This window comes from Cyprinus carpio, chromosome B13 (genome assembly GCF_018340385.1).
Source record: "Cyprinus carpio isolate SPL01 chromosome B13, ASM1834038v1, whole genome shotgun sequence".
NCBI classification, from domain to species: Eukaryota; Metazoa; Chordata; class Actinopteri; order Cypriniformes; family Cyprinidae; genus Cyprinus; species Cyprinus carpio.
In genome coordinates, this window is record NC_056609.1 from 22,059,801 (window position 1) to 22,073,889 (window position 14,089).

The 14,089-nt window shown below is 37.1% G+C and overlaps 1 protein-coding gene across 1 annotated transcript in view; it reads right to left on the reverse strand.

Annotated features, from left to right (window-relative positions):
• Nucleotides 1-14,089, reverse strand: part of kif16bb (kinesin family member 16Bb) — a 34,868-nt gene that overhangs the window by 15,480 nt on the left and 5,299 nt on the right. The window contains exons 8-12 of the mRNA XM_042737285.1: nucleotides 13,320-13,488; nucleotides 13,088-13,210; nucleotides 12,559-12,734; nucleotides 11,805-11,870; nucleotides 11,391-11,450 (exon numbers count right to left, since the gene is read on the reverse strand). Coding sequence (XP_042593219.1) covers nucleotides 11,391-11,450; nucleotides 11,805-11,870; nucleotides 12,559-12,734; nucleotides 13,088-13,210; nucleotides 13,320-13,488 — 594 coding nt within the window. The remainder of the gene's footprint in view (nucleotides 1-11,390; nucleotides 11,451-11,804; nucleotides 11,871-12,558; nucleotides 12,735-13,087; nucleotides 13,211-13,319; nucleotides 13,489-14,089) is intronic.

A 14,089-nucleotide genomic window follows, 5' to 3' on the forward strand; every position in this document is an offset into this window, starting at 1 on the left:
TCTCCACAGAGATGGGAGACACTTGCATGTTCACGTTCATGCGTGTCATCAAAGCGCACATATTCTTCAAAGGCCATTTGACATCCTTGATGGTACATGCAGATAGAGTATATAAAGATTAATGCATGCTGGCTCTAAGGGGCCACTATCACATATGAAATAAATTCGGCATGCAGGATTTATGTTCATTTTCAGGATGCAAATCCTAGACATACTACGTTTGTGAAAATTCTTGCTGAAAAGACCAGCTTAGGGCAGTATGAATTTGCAGGATGGTTTTTCCTGATTAGTGTTAGTTTGGTTCTGGTCTAGTTGGTTAACCAGTCAATCCACCAGGAAGGTTAAGATAGTTAAGAAACTATCTGGGTAGACCAGCACACCAGCATCCAAGAACATCATATGCTTTTTTTCCCCACAAACTAAGGTGCTGTATTCCACAATACAACAATTCAGATTTTAAGGAAAATGGTGGTCATTGGTTGATATGACAGGTTTCATTCAGTATACCATATTTTAGGAATGTATAGGCTTCAAATTTTTGTATAACCCCCCAAAAATAAACAAAACCTCTATTCATTTTAATTTCTATATTTTCTCAGGGTTTATCTAACTTTGAAACATTTCTATGCCATCCACATCGTATGCAAACATCACTAAAATGGTAGAAAGTGTCATGCCTCAACAAATAAGTACTCTGTTTTGAATAATGTGTGCTTTCACTGGGGAATGCGCTTCTGTTTCCAATACGAGAGTTTTGTTTTTGACATAAGTAAGAATGTCTTAAAGGTTTGAAAAGACCTTCGGATGCCCTGCACATACCGACACAGCACAACAAAAAGAAAAAACACTTGCATACCAATTTGCCTGTGAGGATTCATTCTAAATAGGAGAGGGCCAGAGGACGTCTTGAAAGAAGTTTTGGACTTGGACAGAGTGTTAGTATTAATTCAGAAAGGTATCAAAGGTTTTCTCTTCAGAATAAAAGTTAATGTGCTTTGGTTCACTGTGCCCACTGACCTGAGAACTCAAATGTCTTTCTTTCTCTGTGAAACAAAAGTAACTGCTTTTAAACTTCTTCATGTGTATGTGCAAGTGATTTTACTTGTATTGTTTCAAACCTTTCTGACTTTTAATTTCCACAGAACACAAAAGTAGAAACTATGAATAATGTCCCTGCTGCTCTTTCTAATGCAAATACCATGAACAGAAACTGGAGTTCTTAAGCTTAAAAATCATGCAAACCATCTTATAAGTTGTATACAATATTCCAATTCTTTTGACCAGATCATTTGAGTAAACTCAAAAATCAATTTAGCCTGATTTAGGATTAACTGATTAATTGTAAAGAACTGAGTCAAAGGAATGATTTGTTCACAATTTGACATTGCTGCTTCTCTCATGAATGAGTCTCAGATGTATCAGCAATTCATCACTTAAGGGGGACACTAGAAGCAAAATTCACTTTTACATGGTGTTTGAACTTTAATGTGTCTTACACTGAAAAAAGATTAATTGAATTTACTACATTTATTTTAGGTAAGTGGTTGCAATCAATTTATTTTAGCTACATTTAAACAAATTTAGTTGACTAACTTTCAACATTATTTTTTTTTAAAATGTAGCTAAAATATGGTATATTGTTTGCAACCACTTACCTTAAAAAAAATTAGTATATTTTTTTTCAGTGTAGCAGTGTGAACACAATCACCCTAATGATAAAAATCCACCTAGTGCTTTTTTTCAAAAAAATCCCCACAAATCATTAGCACTTTCTCAGATCAAGCCATTCACAGATTCGGCCCCTCCCGAGACTGTTGACGGACACTGGTGTTTAAGCATAGGCCCACTCTAAGTGAGCTGTAAACAGGAAAATGTATATATGTAACAAAGAGATGCCAGAGTTCTTGTTCAGTTCCGAGTCCTGGAAGATTGCGAATCCTCTCATTATATAAGAACAGTGTAGAGGTGATGGAAATAAGAGAGTAATTGTACCGTGTAGAGAGATTCATTGATTATAGTGGAATTTTCGGAGCTTGCAATGAACTGAAATAAGTAATGGCTTTTCAGTGATTAAGGGAGCGCTCTTTGCGCGCTTTCTTTGCTATATATAGTCCATTCAGAATTTGAATAAAAGTTTTGTTTTTCATGCTGCTTAGAGGACCAATGTGGCATACTTGCAGTGGATTACTTTTGTTTTTGAAGGGAATGTGCTCCCTGATCTACCTAAATGCATTTATGTTTGCACAAATAATTTTACACCAGACTGCTTTGTAAACAAGGGAAAGTACAAAACAGGTTTTGCTAAAAAGTTGTTCCTGAAGGATGGATCGGTACCACTGCTCATGATCCAGCTTCACCTCCAGAAGAAGTGAGTATGAAGTGAGAATTTTTTTTTTTAATCTTTGCAAATTGGTGGAAGAGAGGGGTGGAGTGAGCAGTAGCTCATTAACATTTAAAGGGACATACACTGAAACGTGTTGTTGTGAACAGAGCTGTTTTTGACCGGGTATAAAAGGTGTTGTTTTACACTACCATTGAGAATTTTGACCACAGTATGTTATAGATTTTCATGAAGACCCTAAAGAATCATACCAACTTGTGAAAAATAGGCATCCAATGACCCCATTTCTCTCACAAAAACACTGAATGACTTCAGAAGGCATGGAATACAAGGTTCCTATTGACTAATTTTATAAAACTTTTATGGTGCTTTTTTATTTTAGAGCTTCTTAGTTCAAGTTTGCATTCATTTTAATCTTACTGAAAAGGGTAGACAGGAAAAAACTTGTACAAGGTTAGAACAATATGAGGATGAGTAAATAATGGGGTGAACTGTTCATATAAGGTACCTTAACATAATCAATCAAATAACCTTAACAGCACACTATTTTTGGTTTTAACAATTGTGGGCTTTTTCCCCTCATCTGCCATTCCTCCCTCATTCTCTGCCTCTTCAGATTAGAGAGCAATGTGTCTATTTCCACCTCATCGACAGCAGCAAACGGAGCAAAATCCTTTTCTCCTAATGAAGAGGGAGAAGCATCGATTGTGTGGAGGGTCTTCTCTCCACACTTAATTAAATGAATTCTTCCAAGACTTCATTAGATGAGAGAGAGATTGAGAGAGAAAGAGAGGGAGAGGCAGGGAGATAGATAGGAACCATGTCGGCAGATTAATGTACTGTATCACTTTTTCAGAGGGGAAGGAAGAGAGAGAGACAGAGCAAGCCTAAGAGCAAGGTACCTTATACCCCTGAGAACTTCTTAAACATGGTGTGTGTGGTGGTTGTAAAATTACATGCACTCTAAACTTCTGCAGCAAATGAGATTTGGCTGGCATTTAAAAGCTCATCATAAAACCGCTAATTTATTTCACTCTCTTGGCAAATTAAAGGTGGTTCTGGTGCCCAAGACTTCAACTATTTGATGCACGGAATGTGGTCTGAAAACAAGGCAGATGCACTGAGTGAAGATTAAAAAGAGCTCTGAATATATATGGGTTGAGAGATCAAGAGAGGATAAGAACTGCAAAATGGTGAACTGACTATAAAAAGAGGTAGAGAGAGAGAGAGAGAGGGGACATAAAGCGGGTAAAAGCAGGAGATAGTATGTTTTGTTATTGTATAGGGCAGTATACACGAGAACAATAACGAAGAATAGTTCCAGTTTTACATTCCAAGTAATGCTTATCCATACAAAACTTGATGTCATGATGCTAGAGTTTTATGGTGCCAGGGTGTACCATGTAAAATAATGATGTGCTGGATGGATATTAGGTAGGTTAGCCAAGTCAAAAGTGTCCATTCCCAAGTCTTTATGAAACTGTGGCCCCTAAGTATGACTCAGATTTCTTTTTCAAAGCAAATCTGTGGAATTTTCCGTGCAATTTCATCATTTATTTGCTCTCAAAAGTAACTGCACACCTCTGTTCAACAAACCACATGATTTGGGGTATCATTTAAGCTCACAAACAAGACGGGTTATGCCCTTGAATTTATTACTCTGCATAAGCAGTCTGTTCAAATCCCTGACTCCATGTTGGCCAATTGCTGATTGACCAATGAAAGCGTATATTCCTTTTTCTTTCACGGCTTGATATGGTTCTCAGATTGATGTGACATCCATTAAAGAAATGCTACATTATCTATTCCGCTTCATCAGGTATAAACTGGACATGCACAGAGCTCATTAATGGAACGCTTAATTATTGCCATTCACTGTTCATTTCCATCCCATTTTATTATCTGAAGGTATTTCTCACCTATCCAGGGCTGAAAAAAAGAATGTGTTGTAATCACAACACGCCAATTAAACAATTGTCATGCATAATTAAAGAGTGTATTTTAATAAACACTGAAAGTGATAAAGAAGCGAGAAGAAAAATTTAATTCAGAGAAATAGAAAGGGTGGGAGGAGGACAGAGAGATGTTTAATATATAAATAAAGACTCTTCCAGAGCCACCTCAAGATGAGAATGAGCACTTGTGTTTGTGTGTGTGTGTATGGCTCTGGGGATTTGATGCATCTTTTTTTTTTTTTCGAAATGAAAACAAATGGCACAATCGACTGGAAGATAAACTGCTCTGGTTAGGCCTCCATATCTGTCATCAATCCTTGCTATTCCCTTCAGTTCTGTATGAGCACTCCTAAATTAACAAATGTGATGAGGGCATATAACCTCGCTAGCTGCTGAACACTGGGACAGCCACTGGACAGAAGCAAATTCTTTCCCTCACAATTTCTTTCTGTCTCTCTCTGCGAGTCCACTATTGAACCACATCTCCTTATTAACTGCTGTCTCCTCCCCACCCACCCTGTAACCAATCTACAATGGCACAGCTGCATAACTTTGCATTCCAAATCTGCCTCAGAAAGTGAATTAAGATTCTGTTTACGTTCCAGAGAATTGCCGTCACTCTCTAAAAGCGTCAATTTACTCCTGTGAAGCAGCGAATCAACTTAGTTAACCCTGAGCGTGCTGAAAGAGTGAAAACTGAAAAAGTCAGCAAAGGCATTTTTATGCATAACGGCACTAACGTCTGTCTTACAAATGTACTTCAAATGCTCTACAGAAAGCTGAAGGCAAACATAAATAAGATATACAGCTCTCTGCTTGCAGCACGTCAGTCACGCTTGTCAGGAAAGTGAGTGAAACACACACACAAACACACATTTTTATCACATAATACGTCATTAATAACGGTTCACTTCCGCGATTTGGTATAATTGCATTCACAACAGCAGTGAACCATATCAGAGTTCACTTGAACCATACACCAGACCATGCTTTTTAAGTGGACTCGGGTATGGTTCGCGGGTGCGCACCTGAGTTCGGAAGACAGCGTTCACATCATCCAAACGAACCGAACTGATGTCAATCGAACGTGGGTGCGCACCAAAAGTGTGAAAGCACCCTTATACTATACTGTATTTTTATTGTTAATATTATTTTGAGAAGTATATACAATACTAATTTTGTAACTAGGGCTCTCACTAAGGATTATTTTAGTAATTAAGGCAAAGTGCAATCAAGGATTTTTTTTAATTGAGCACTCGAATTGAATTGAGGAATCTTGACAGCCCTAATTGTAATGTTGTGTGAACTCCAGAATGATGAAAAGCAAGATCTAAATGCAAGAGGTACTTTCCTGAACTAAACTAATAATAACACAAAGAGGGAATAGGAACGAATACAAACATAGGAAAGACAACAAATGACAACCAAACACGGGGAAACCAGGCCTTAAAACACAAGGGTAAACAAGGAACACCTGAGGGGGCAATCACAGAACACCAATCACAAATAAAACTACAAAAGGACTGGAGTCTGGACCTAAATGGAAACAGGAAACTAGACTACAAAATAAAGGTCTAAACATTACACGGGGGACGCACAGCAAATATATAATTATTATTCTAAATTCTTAAATTTAAACCAAAATTTTATTACTCGTAAAGTAAACTCTCAGAACAGCTCTGGAGTTCATGTAGAGTGGCCTCATATAGTGAGATGCCAGACGCTGAAAACAGCATGAGCATAATGTGTGCTTGATTATGTGTAGTAGACAAAACTGCTCTGCTCATTCAAAAGAAGACAGAGAGATTTAGATTTAAGTATTTTTTTTTTTTTGTTTTATATTAGTGTAGTGTACTGCTTTTGTTTTGTTTTTTTATTTTATGTTATATTCTATGTTATACAGTAAATTCCATTTTGATGACTAGATTTTGTGGTTTCATCCACGTTTTCCACATCACGGAAATCACAGGGCACCACATATAAGCTGAGGTAAAACTATTCTTAGTGATGACCTTTCTGAACATAGTCCCACTTCTGCCTCAGTAAGGGATCGTATAACAGCTGGCCTTTTATTCTCAAATAACTCTTAATGGTTCAAGGGCTAAAAGTTTGATCAAAAATTATTATTATTATTTTTTTTTTTATTCACCAGATGTTTTCAAGATGCCATCACACTCATCAAAAACAGAAAGAATAGCTTTAGCCAGTTCATTAAACACAAGCAAATGTCCTGACTGCTTGCATCCTTGCTGTTTGTGTGTCCTATAGACACAAGTATCCATCTTGTAGACACACATCCTTTGTTTGTATGTCTGTGAGCATTCTGTTCGTTTTGTTTAACACACCCACTGAGACCATGCCATGTGCTGTTAGCAAGCTAGCAACTGGAGCCCCAACAGAACAGCAATGGAAAGAATTACAACACATTCATATTAATTAGAACACTGGATGCTCTGAGATTAATCCACCATATGTGACTAATCAAAATCTCTTAATTAAGGACCGTAGCATTGTCTTGTAATGAGCCTCAATGCTCTGGGCTTCTTGAATTAACCTGTTATATACTCCCTTTTTGACCTTTTAGCACTTACTCAAAAGAGTTCTTGATTCAGCCAGTTTTTCTATAAAGTTTATGTAGTATAAGGCAACATGCTCTAAAACACTTCATCAACCTTTGGCATGTGTTCAGAAGTCTTGTGCTCGCTAGAGACAGGCCGCCAGATTTGCTTTCTGTGTAGCACTGCCTGGTGAGGGTCAGTATCAACATGACCAACAGTTTGATTGACTCAGAGCTTTAGGAGATTAAAGTCATTTTGTTAATCCAGCACAGAATTAGTTTTATGAAGTAAAACTGGACCTACATTTATTGTATTCGGATCTGAATGAGAGACATTAAACTTAAAGGGATACAGTAGTTGACCCAAAAATAAAAATTCTGTCATTAATTACTCTCATGTCGTTCCAAACCCGTTAAACCATCATTCATCTTCGGAACACAAATTAAGAGATTTCTGATGAAATCTGAGAGCTTTCTGATCCCTCCATAGACAGCAACGCAACTACAACATTCAAGCCCCTGAAAGGTAGTAAGGACATCGTTAAAATAGTCCATGTGACATCAGTGGTTCAACCTTAATTTTATGAAGCTATGAGAATACTTTTTGTGGGCAAAGAAGTCAAAAATAACGACTTTATTCAACAATTCTTCTCTTACTTGTCAGTCTCTGCCACACATTCACAAGAGTACCACGATGCATGCGTTCAGTATCTTTTTTTGTCCACATAATGAAAGTCAATGAGGTCCAGTGTTGAACTGCCACATGCAAGCTTATATATTCAGTATGGTTTTAGCCTCCAAAGCAAAATATTTGTGCTTATTTTAAGCTTAAGATCCTAAAGGACTCTATTCAAATAAGTACTTGGCAGATATACTGGCTATGATATCCACCAAATAGTATGAAAATTCCTACAAATCAACACAGCGCATTTCTTTCACAGAAAGGAACCTTGTTACACTGAAAAATGTCCAAGTTCATTACTCTGAAAACATACATTTAATCCCCACATATGGCCATCGCTCCAACTGTGCATATACACACACTGGGTGGCCATTGCAGACATTAGGGTGATTGAGAAAGAGAAACCACAAAGCACGGTACGCATAATCTCAGTTAATACTTCTTCACCAAGAGAAGCCAGTTTAATCATCTGCTGCACAAACCCCCCTCCTTTCACTCTGCCACATGTTGACTTCAACATCATTAAAGCAGTTTTTATGGTGGCTGGATGACATAGTAATCTAAATAGCTTGAAAATTAAATATAAACCATGGATAGACTTTCTTTTGTTTATTTCATTGCTTCAAGTCCATGTGGAGGAGCAAAAAACATCAAAGTGCTACAGTGCCATCTTTTGGTTCAACCTTTTCACCTCGAATTTTCCAAAGGACATTGGACCAAAATGAAAGAATAGAATGACATGTAATATGACAACATTATTTAATACTCTAGAAATATAAGTACTGTAAGTACTAAACTTTGGAACACAGCTTGTCTTGCACATCTTGTAAAGATATTTTCTTGTATCCAAAAATTCTATTTGAATTGGATTTGGCTGTGATACTTTAATATTTAAATCTATTGAATTGTTCATTTTCATGTGTTTTATTGTCTGCCTCCAATATAATACTATAATCACACAAGACAACAGATGCTTAATATGCAATTGCTTGTCATTGCTGGAAAAAAACAATAACTATAAAAACAGTCATCATCTGCGTTTTGGGGTTTGCAAAATCGCATTGCATTGTTAAATCTTCTGTTTCTCAGTCAAGCTCAGAGGAGGACAAAAAAAAAAAAAAAAAAAAGAGTGAGCTTTGAGAACTGTGCCTTTGTTCTTCTCTTTGTGGGCTGTCTCTTTCTCACCACAACACTTTCCCATCAAAAAAGATGCCAAAGCACTTGAAAAAGGTGGCGAAGAATAAGCAGTTGAGAAGCGAACATGCTCATTATGGTGGGACTTGAGAAAACAGCCCTGGAGAAGTGCTATTTGAAGTGATTATCTGCAATTAAATTCAGCTGATGCATCAACGGCTCGTCCCCATGCTGTTAGGTGGCTTGGCGAGGACAGAGCAGGAATTTACAGAAGCTGATGACAAATTGGTCCCTGGATACTTCCTCAACTTTCTTTCACCCCTAACACGTGCACACTGATTTCTATTGGCTAAAAGCTGGATGGTCAGAGAGGCAGTTGGCATGCTGGCATGGCAGGAAGTGAGTAATAGCTAAATAGAGGTCTGGGCTATTTGGCCCTTTGTGGCTCTTGTCTTGCTGCCTTGACTGGAGCAGATGAGCAGCTAAAAGCTCAGAGAGTATGTGTGACCATCTGCCATCTCTGTTTTTCTCTCTGCTTCATAGATTTGGGTGTGTATGTGTGTAAATGAGAAAGGGAGAGGAGACGTGACACAAAAAAAAAAATTAGAGAGAGAAAAAGACCGAAAGCAACTCTTGCTCTCCTTCCTCCTCTATCATGGACTCTTTCCCCTGTCCGCTGTCACACACATACACGCAGGAGCAAGACAGAGGTAACAGACTCTCATACCGATGAGCTAATGCTGTGGCATTCTGACAGTTCCAGCTTGTGGTCTGAAATTGACCCCCAGACTCCAGCAACAGTCTGAAAACCTCCATTTACAACACCACAGGCTGCTACACTGCACCCCATCAAACACACAACCAGGCAAAGGCAAAAACGTCGCAAAACAACTGCACTTATCAAGCGCAACACTGCCATCTGTCGGTGAGAAATCTAGCAGCTGATGTTAAACGTGATATTTATAGAAGAATCCAACTGTTATTTATTGCCATACAAACAGGGCCAGTTGCACCTCCGCAATTTTTGACATAGAACAGTCCCGTGAATTTATTACGGGACAATCTAACTGGAACAACATGGGGTTAAGTGCCTTGTTCAAGGGCATAGTTGTAATGACTCCTCATGGGGATCAAACCTGATCCATGGGGACGTTCCCTAACAACGTCACGTCATCATATAACACTACTGTAGAAGAGGAAAATCAGATAAAGAAGCACATTAATAGTTGAGGTGTCTTAAGGTAAAATGGTTGGATTGCTACTTATATAGAAATTAATATTTACAAAAGACTACAGCATCTACTTCAGTTAAATATTCCTTATTTTTTAAACAGAATATTATAGGAATATTAAACTTACATTTTATATATAGTGGCAAGAATACATTTGTAAACCCTTTGAAATTATCAGAATTGTCTGCACTGATTTTTTATAAAATGTGGACTGATCTTTAAGTCACAATCTGACTAAACTAACTAAAATAACACACACATATTATCTCTTATGAGACCCTATATACAAATGAAGAAAATTCCGTTTTGCATCATGTAAAAATTATTTGAAAAAATAGAACATGCAATCCTAAGAGAGGTGAGAAAGAACCTAGAAGAACAGCAAAAAAAAAAAAAATTGTTGTTCATGTCAACTATTAAAAAAAAACACTACACAAGTTTTGTGTTCATGAAAGAGCCGTGTACAAAATATTGAGACATGTCTCATGCCGTAAATCACCTGTTGATCCACAACAGTAGAGACAAAATTTGAACATTTTGGCAAAAATGCATGTTTTGTTGGGCAAAAAAAGGGCATTGCACACTAACTCCAAAAACGTATTCAATTAAATTGCAAAAATATTAGTTCTGTTGATAACAACATTAACTCAACCAATGCTGAATATGTCACACCAATACATTAAACTTACTGTAGTACACAACACTCATTAATCAGACTGAACTTAAAATTCACATCAAATTCATCAAAAGTGAACCCTGACTAATTTCTATATTTCCAAACCTGCATCCGTGTAGAAGCAATATGGCTCCATGTGCTACATCACAGCTCTGACCATCGACAGAATATTTAATTGTCAAAAAAACCAAGTCCTTACAAAATACTTGACCAATTTTTGCTGCACGGTTAAAAGGACAAAAGCATTAGTTCAAAAATCTGCTATCAGGACACAGAAATCTATGTGTGTGTGTGTGGCTACTACAGGTTATTTAGTTGACTAACCAGCAGTGTTTTGCTCTATATTTAGCAGTACATGTAGCCACAGTGATGCACAAAGCTAAAGTGATCACAAGCATACTACTTCACTGACTGCCACTGTTTACACAGAACGCTGGATTCACCACAATCTTTCTCAGATCACTGTGGATGAACAAATTAGTTATAGAGGTAGAATCGATGCTGTGCTCTTCCAACTACAGTGAATTCTGGGAAAGCTGCATGCAAGCTGTGAGAGCTGAGTAATATCAAATAAAACCTGTTCTTCATTTCGCTTGAAGGAATATGGTATATTTTATGGTTTATATGCATATGAAAAAAGTGGCACATACCAGTTTAAGAGTAAATAATGACAGAATTTTTATTTTGGGGTGAACAATTCTGTTAACCCCTATACTTGTTGGGACGTGGCACTTAATTTCATCAGCTTTTTCTGAAATTCATGATTAAATGAACACAAAAAAGGCATATTATTAATGCGTGCGAATTACCAACCCCAAGAATATTGTGGATTTCTTTCCAACGATTAGCCCACTGTTCTGTCAGCTCCTGAACCTGAGAATAAAAGTGAGATCCTTTGCATTACTTCTATGAGGTAAAATCTTTTATCTCAAAAATGGGATGGAAAATAGCATTCTGAGCTCTGAAATAAATACAGCCCTCATTTACATCCAAACGTAATGGCAGCATATTAAATTTAAATAAAAACAACAGTGCTGCTGCTGACCTCCTCTAACACAAAGGCTTATTAAAATGATCTCCTTAAATCAGCATGCATCATACTTAAACAGCCAAGATGTGGGCAAATCAAGGAGTGATCTGCTGCAATGCTTGGTTTTACCCAACATTTAATCATCAGAAGATCCGCTCAAGTAGTCTGGGGACATGCAGAGAAATTGAAACACTTACTCTGGCTTCATCCTGATGAAGCCTCTCCTCCACACTCGACCCTGAAGGCTGCTCAAACGACATCATCTAAAAGTAGAAGCACTGAAGCATTTAAGTCATGTGACCACTGAGAAACAAAACAAAGGCTATAATTCTGAGTACAAAAGTAGGTACTTCTGTGTATATGCCCGTATTGGGACATACTATATCATAAAGTTTCATCTTAATACTGCATAAAACATCTGTACACATTACCAAACCAAAAAGTATGTAATCTGGGTCATTTTGACATTATAATATTTTCTGTGTATTATGATCTGGAAAACAGATATGCTCAGAGGTTTCATTCATAGCTCAGGAGACCGAGTTATTTAGTTATTTTGTCATTAGGGAACTCCCAAAATTGCTTAGGATAAAGAAAAGTGCACATAAATAAGGCAATTGTTCACAGATAAATGCTAAAAAAATTCATACTGAAATCTTGACAAATCTGAGCACAGTGTGAGCCATCATTGAAGTCTTTTCAGAAACTCGAGAAGACATGTGAGAATACTAGGGTCCTATTCCTATTCTCATGAAAGAAATAAGAGAAGCTGGAGACTCCATCTCCATCTCATTGCTGTCTAAGAGAAACAGAGATATTAACAAGATCTCATTTGTAATTTTTCATTCCTACAAACTAATCCTGGACCTGGCATACCATATAATACTGATAATATATCAATTGAAATTCAGCCCGCGTTGTCTGAGGAGGATGAAGTTAAATTTAAATCACCTGATTTCCTGCAGACAGCAGCGCTTTCAGGCGGGCAATCTCAGCTTGCAGCTCTCTGATAATCTTTACATTGCTGTCCTCATTCACAGTGGGCTTGTTTAAAATATTCTTGGCCCGGCTGGCATAACGAAGCGTGTTCAGAGTTTCGCTATAGTTTATGTCAGCAGGTGAGATGGCTGGAGTGACAAAAAAAGATAAAGCAAAATGAATACTTAATACGTAATAAGGCGAGAGATCTCCTTGAAACAGAATATTAAGAAGTAGAACCAGCAGATCAAACACAATGAGACAATCTTGAGTTAATCTTAATGAAAAAAAAATTACATTTCAGTCTGCCGCTTTTTCTTACGGCCTTTTAAGGTGCTTTTTTGAAGCTTTACAGCCCTAACTTTTGTTGTATAGAAAAGAGAAGCTTGAACCTTCTGCAAAATAACTTATTTTTATGGAAGGAAAAAAATAATCCTGGATCTTTGAAGAAATTTGAGGGTGTGTAGAACTATGATAGTAATACATGTGACTTCTGACATACTAGCTATCATAATGGTTTTGGAGTTCCCGCCAAGACTGTCCTTTAGGAGCCAGGTAAGCACAGAGTCTCGATATGGAACAAAGTTTTGCTTCTTTTTCATTCCACTCCCAACAGACAGATCAGCTGTGACAACAGAAATAACAAAGAATATTCACTGAACAAACAAATCAAAGCTCATGTAATCTTAACCTACAATAATACATATACTTCTGTAACTGTCTTACGGTTTTACCTAAAGTTGAGATGACAATTCCCAGAGTAACCAAAGATCTATTAATGTTGGCACCCTCCTTAAGTCGGATGCCAGTAGCCTGTGTGGCATTAGCTCTTTCACTTCCTGCCAGGTCAACCAGATGTACCTTACTCACTGTCTCACTTGGTAACTCTGCATCAAACATGGCCTATAAGGACATATTTTAGTAAATAATACAGTCAGATATTTCTCATTCCAGAATTCAAAGCGCAGAAACAAAATGCAATAGAGAAAAGAAACAGGCAAAAACGCTTTTGATTGAAACAAAGGAAAGTGAGATTGGAAAAGCTTTATGAGCATGATCATGAATATATAAAAATAGCTGGATTTACCAGTTAACATGGAAAAAGTGAGAAGACAGACAGAACATTGACAAAATAAAGAGGTGAAACTTAAAAAAGTTTTTGTTTGGAGCAGTATACTATCATAATACTCTATTTCTAGTGCGATAGATAAACTGGAAGTATTATCAGTCATGATTTTTAGCATCTCTTACTTGACTCATTTTTATTGTACATACAGTTTTTCCAAATGTTAAAACATCTTTAAATAAGAACAGAATAAAAACTTAAAATAAGATACAGTAACTAAATCCCACTCAAAACATTTCTTGCATGCTGATTAACCTTTGTACTGACTATATACTGCTGAGTGCAGACTAGTTTTTATTATAGTACATACTGTGTAAAGTAGTAATCTAGTGTTCCATTCCAAACAGAGCCATTGACACACTAACTAGACTCAAAGGT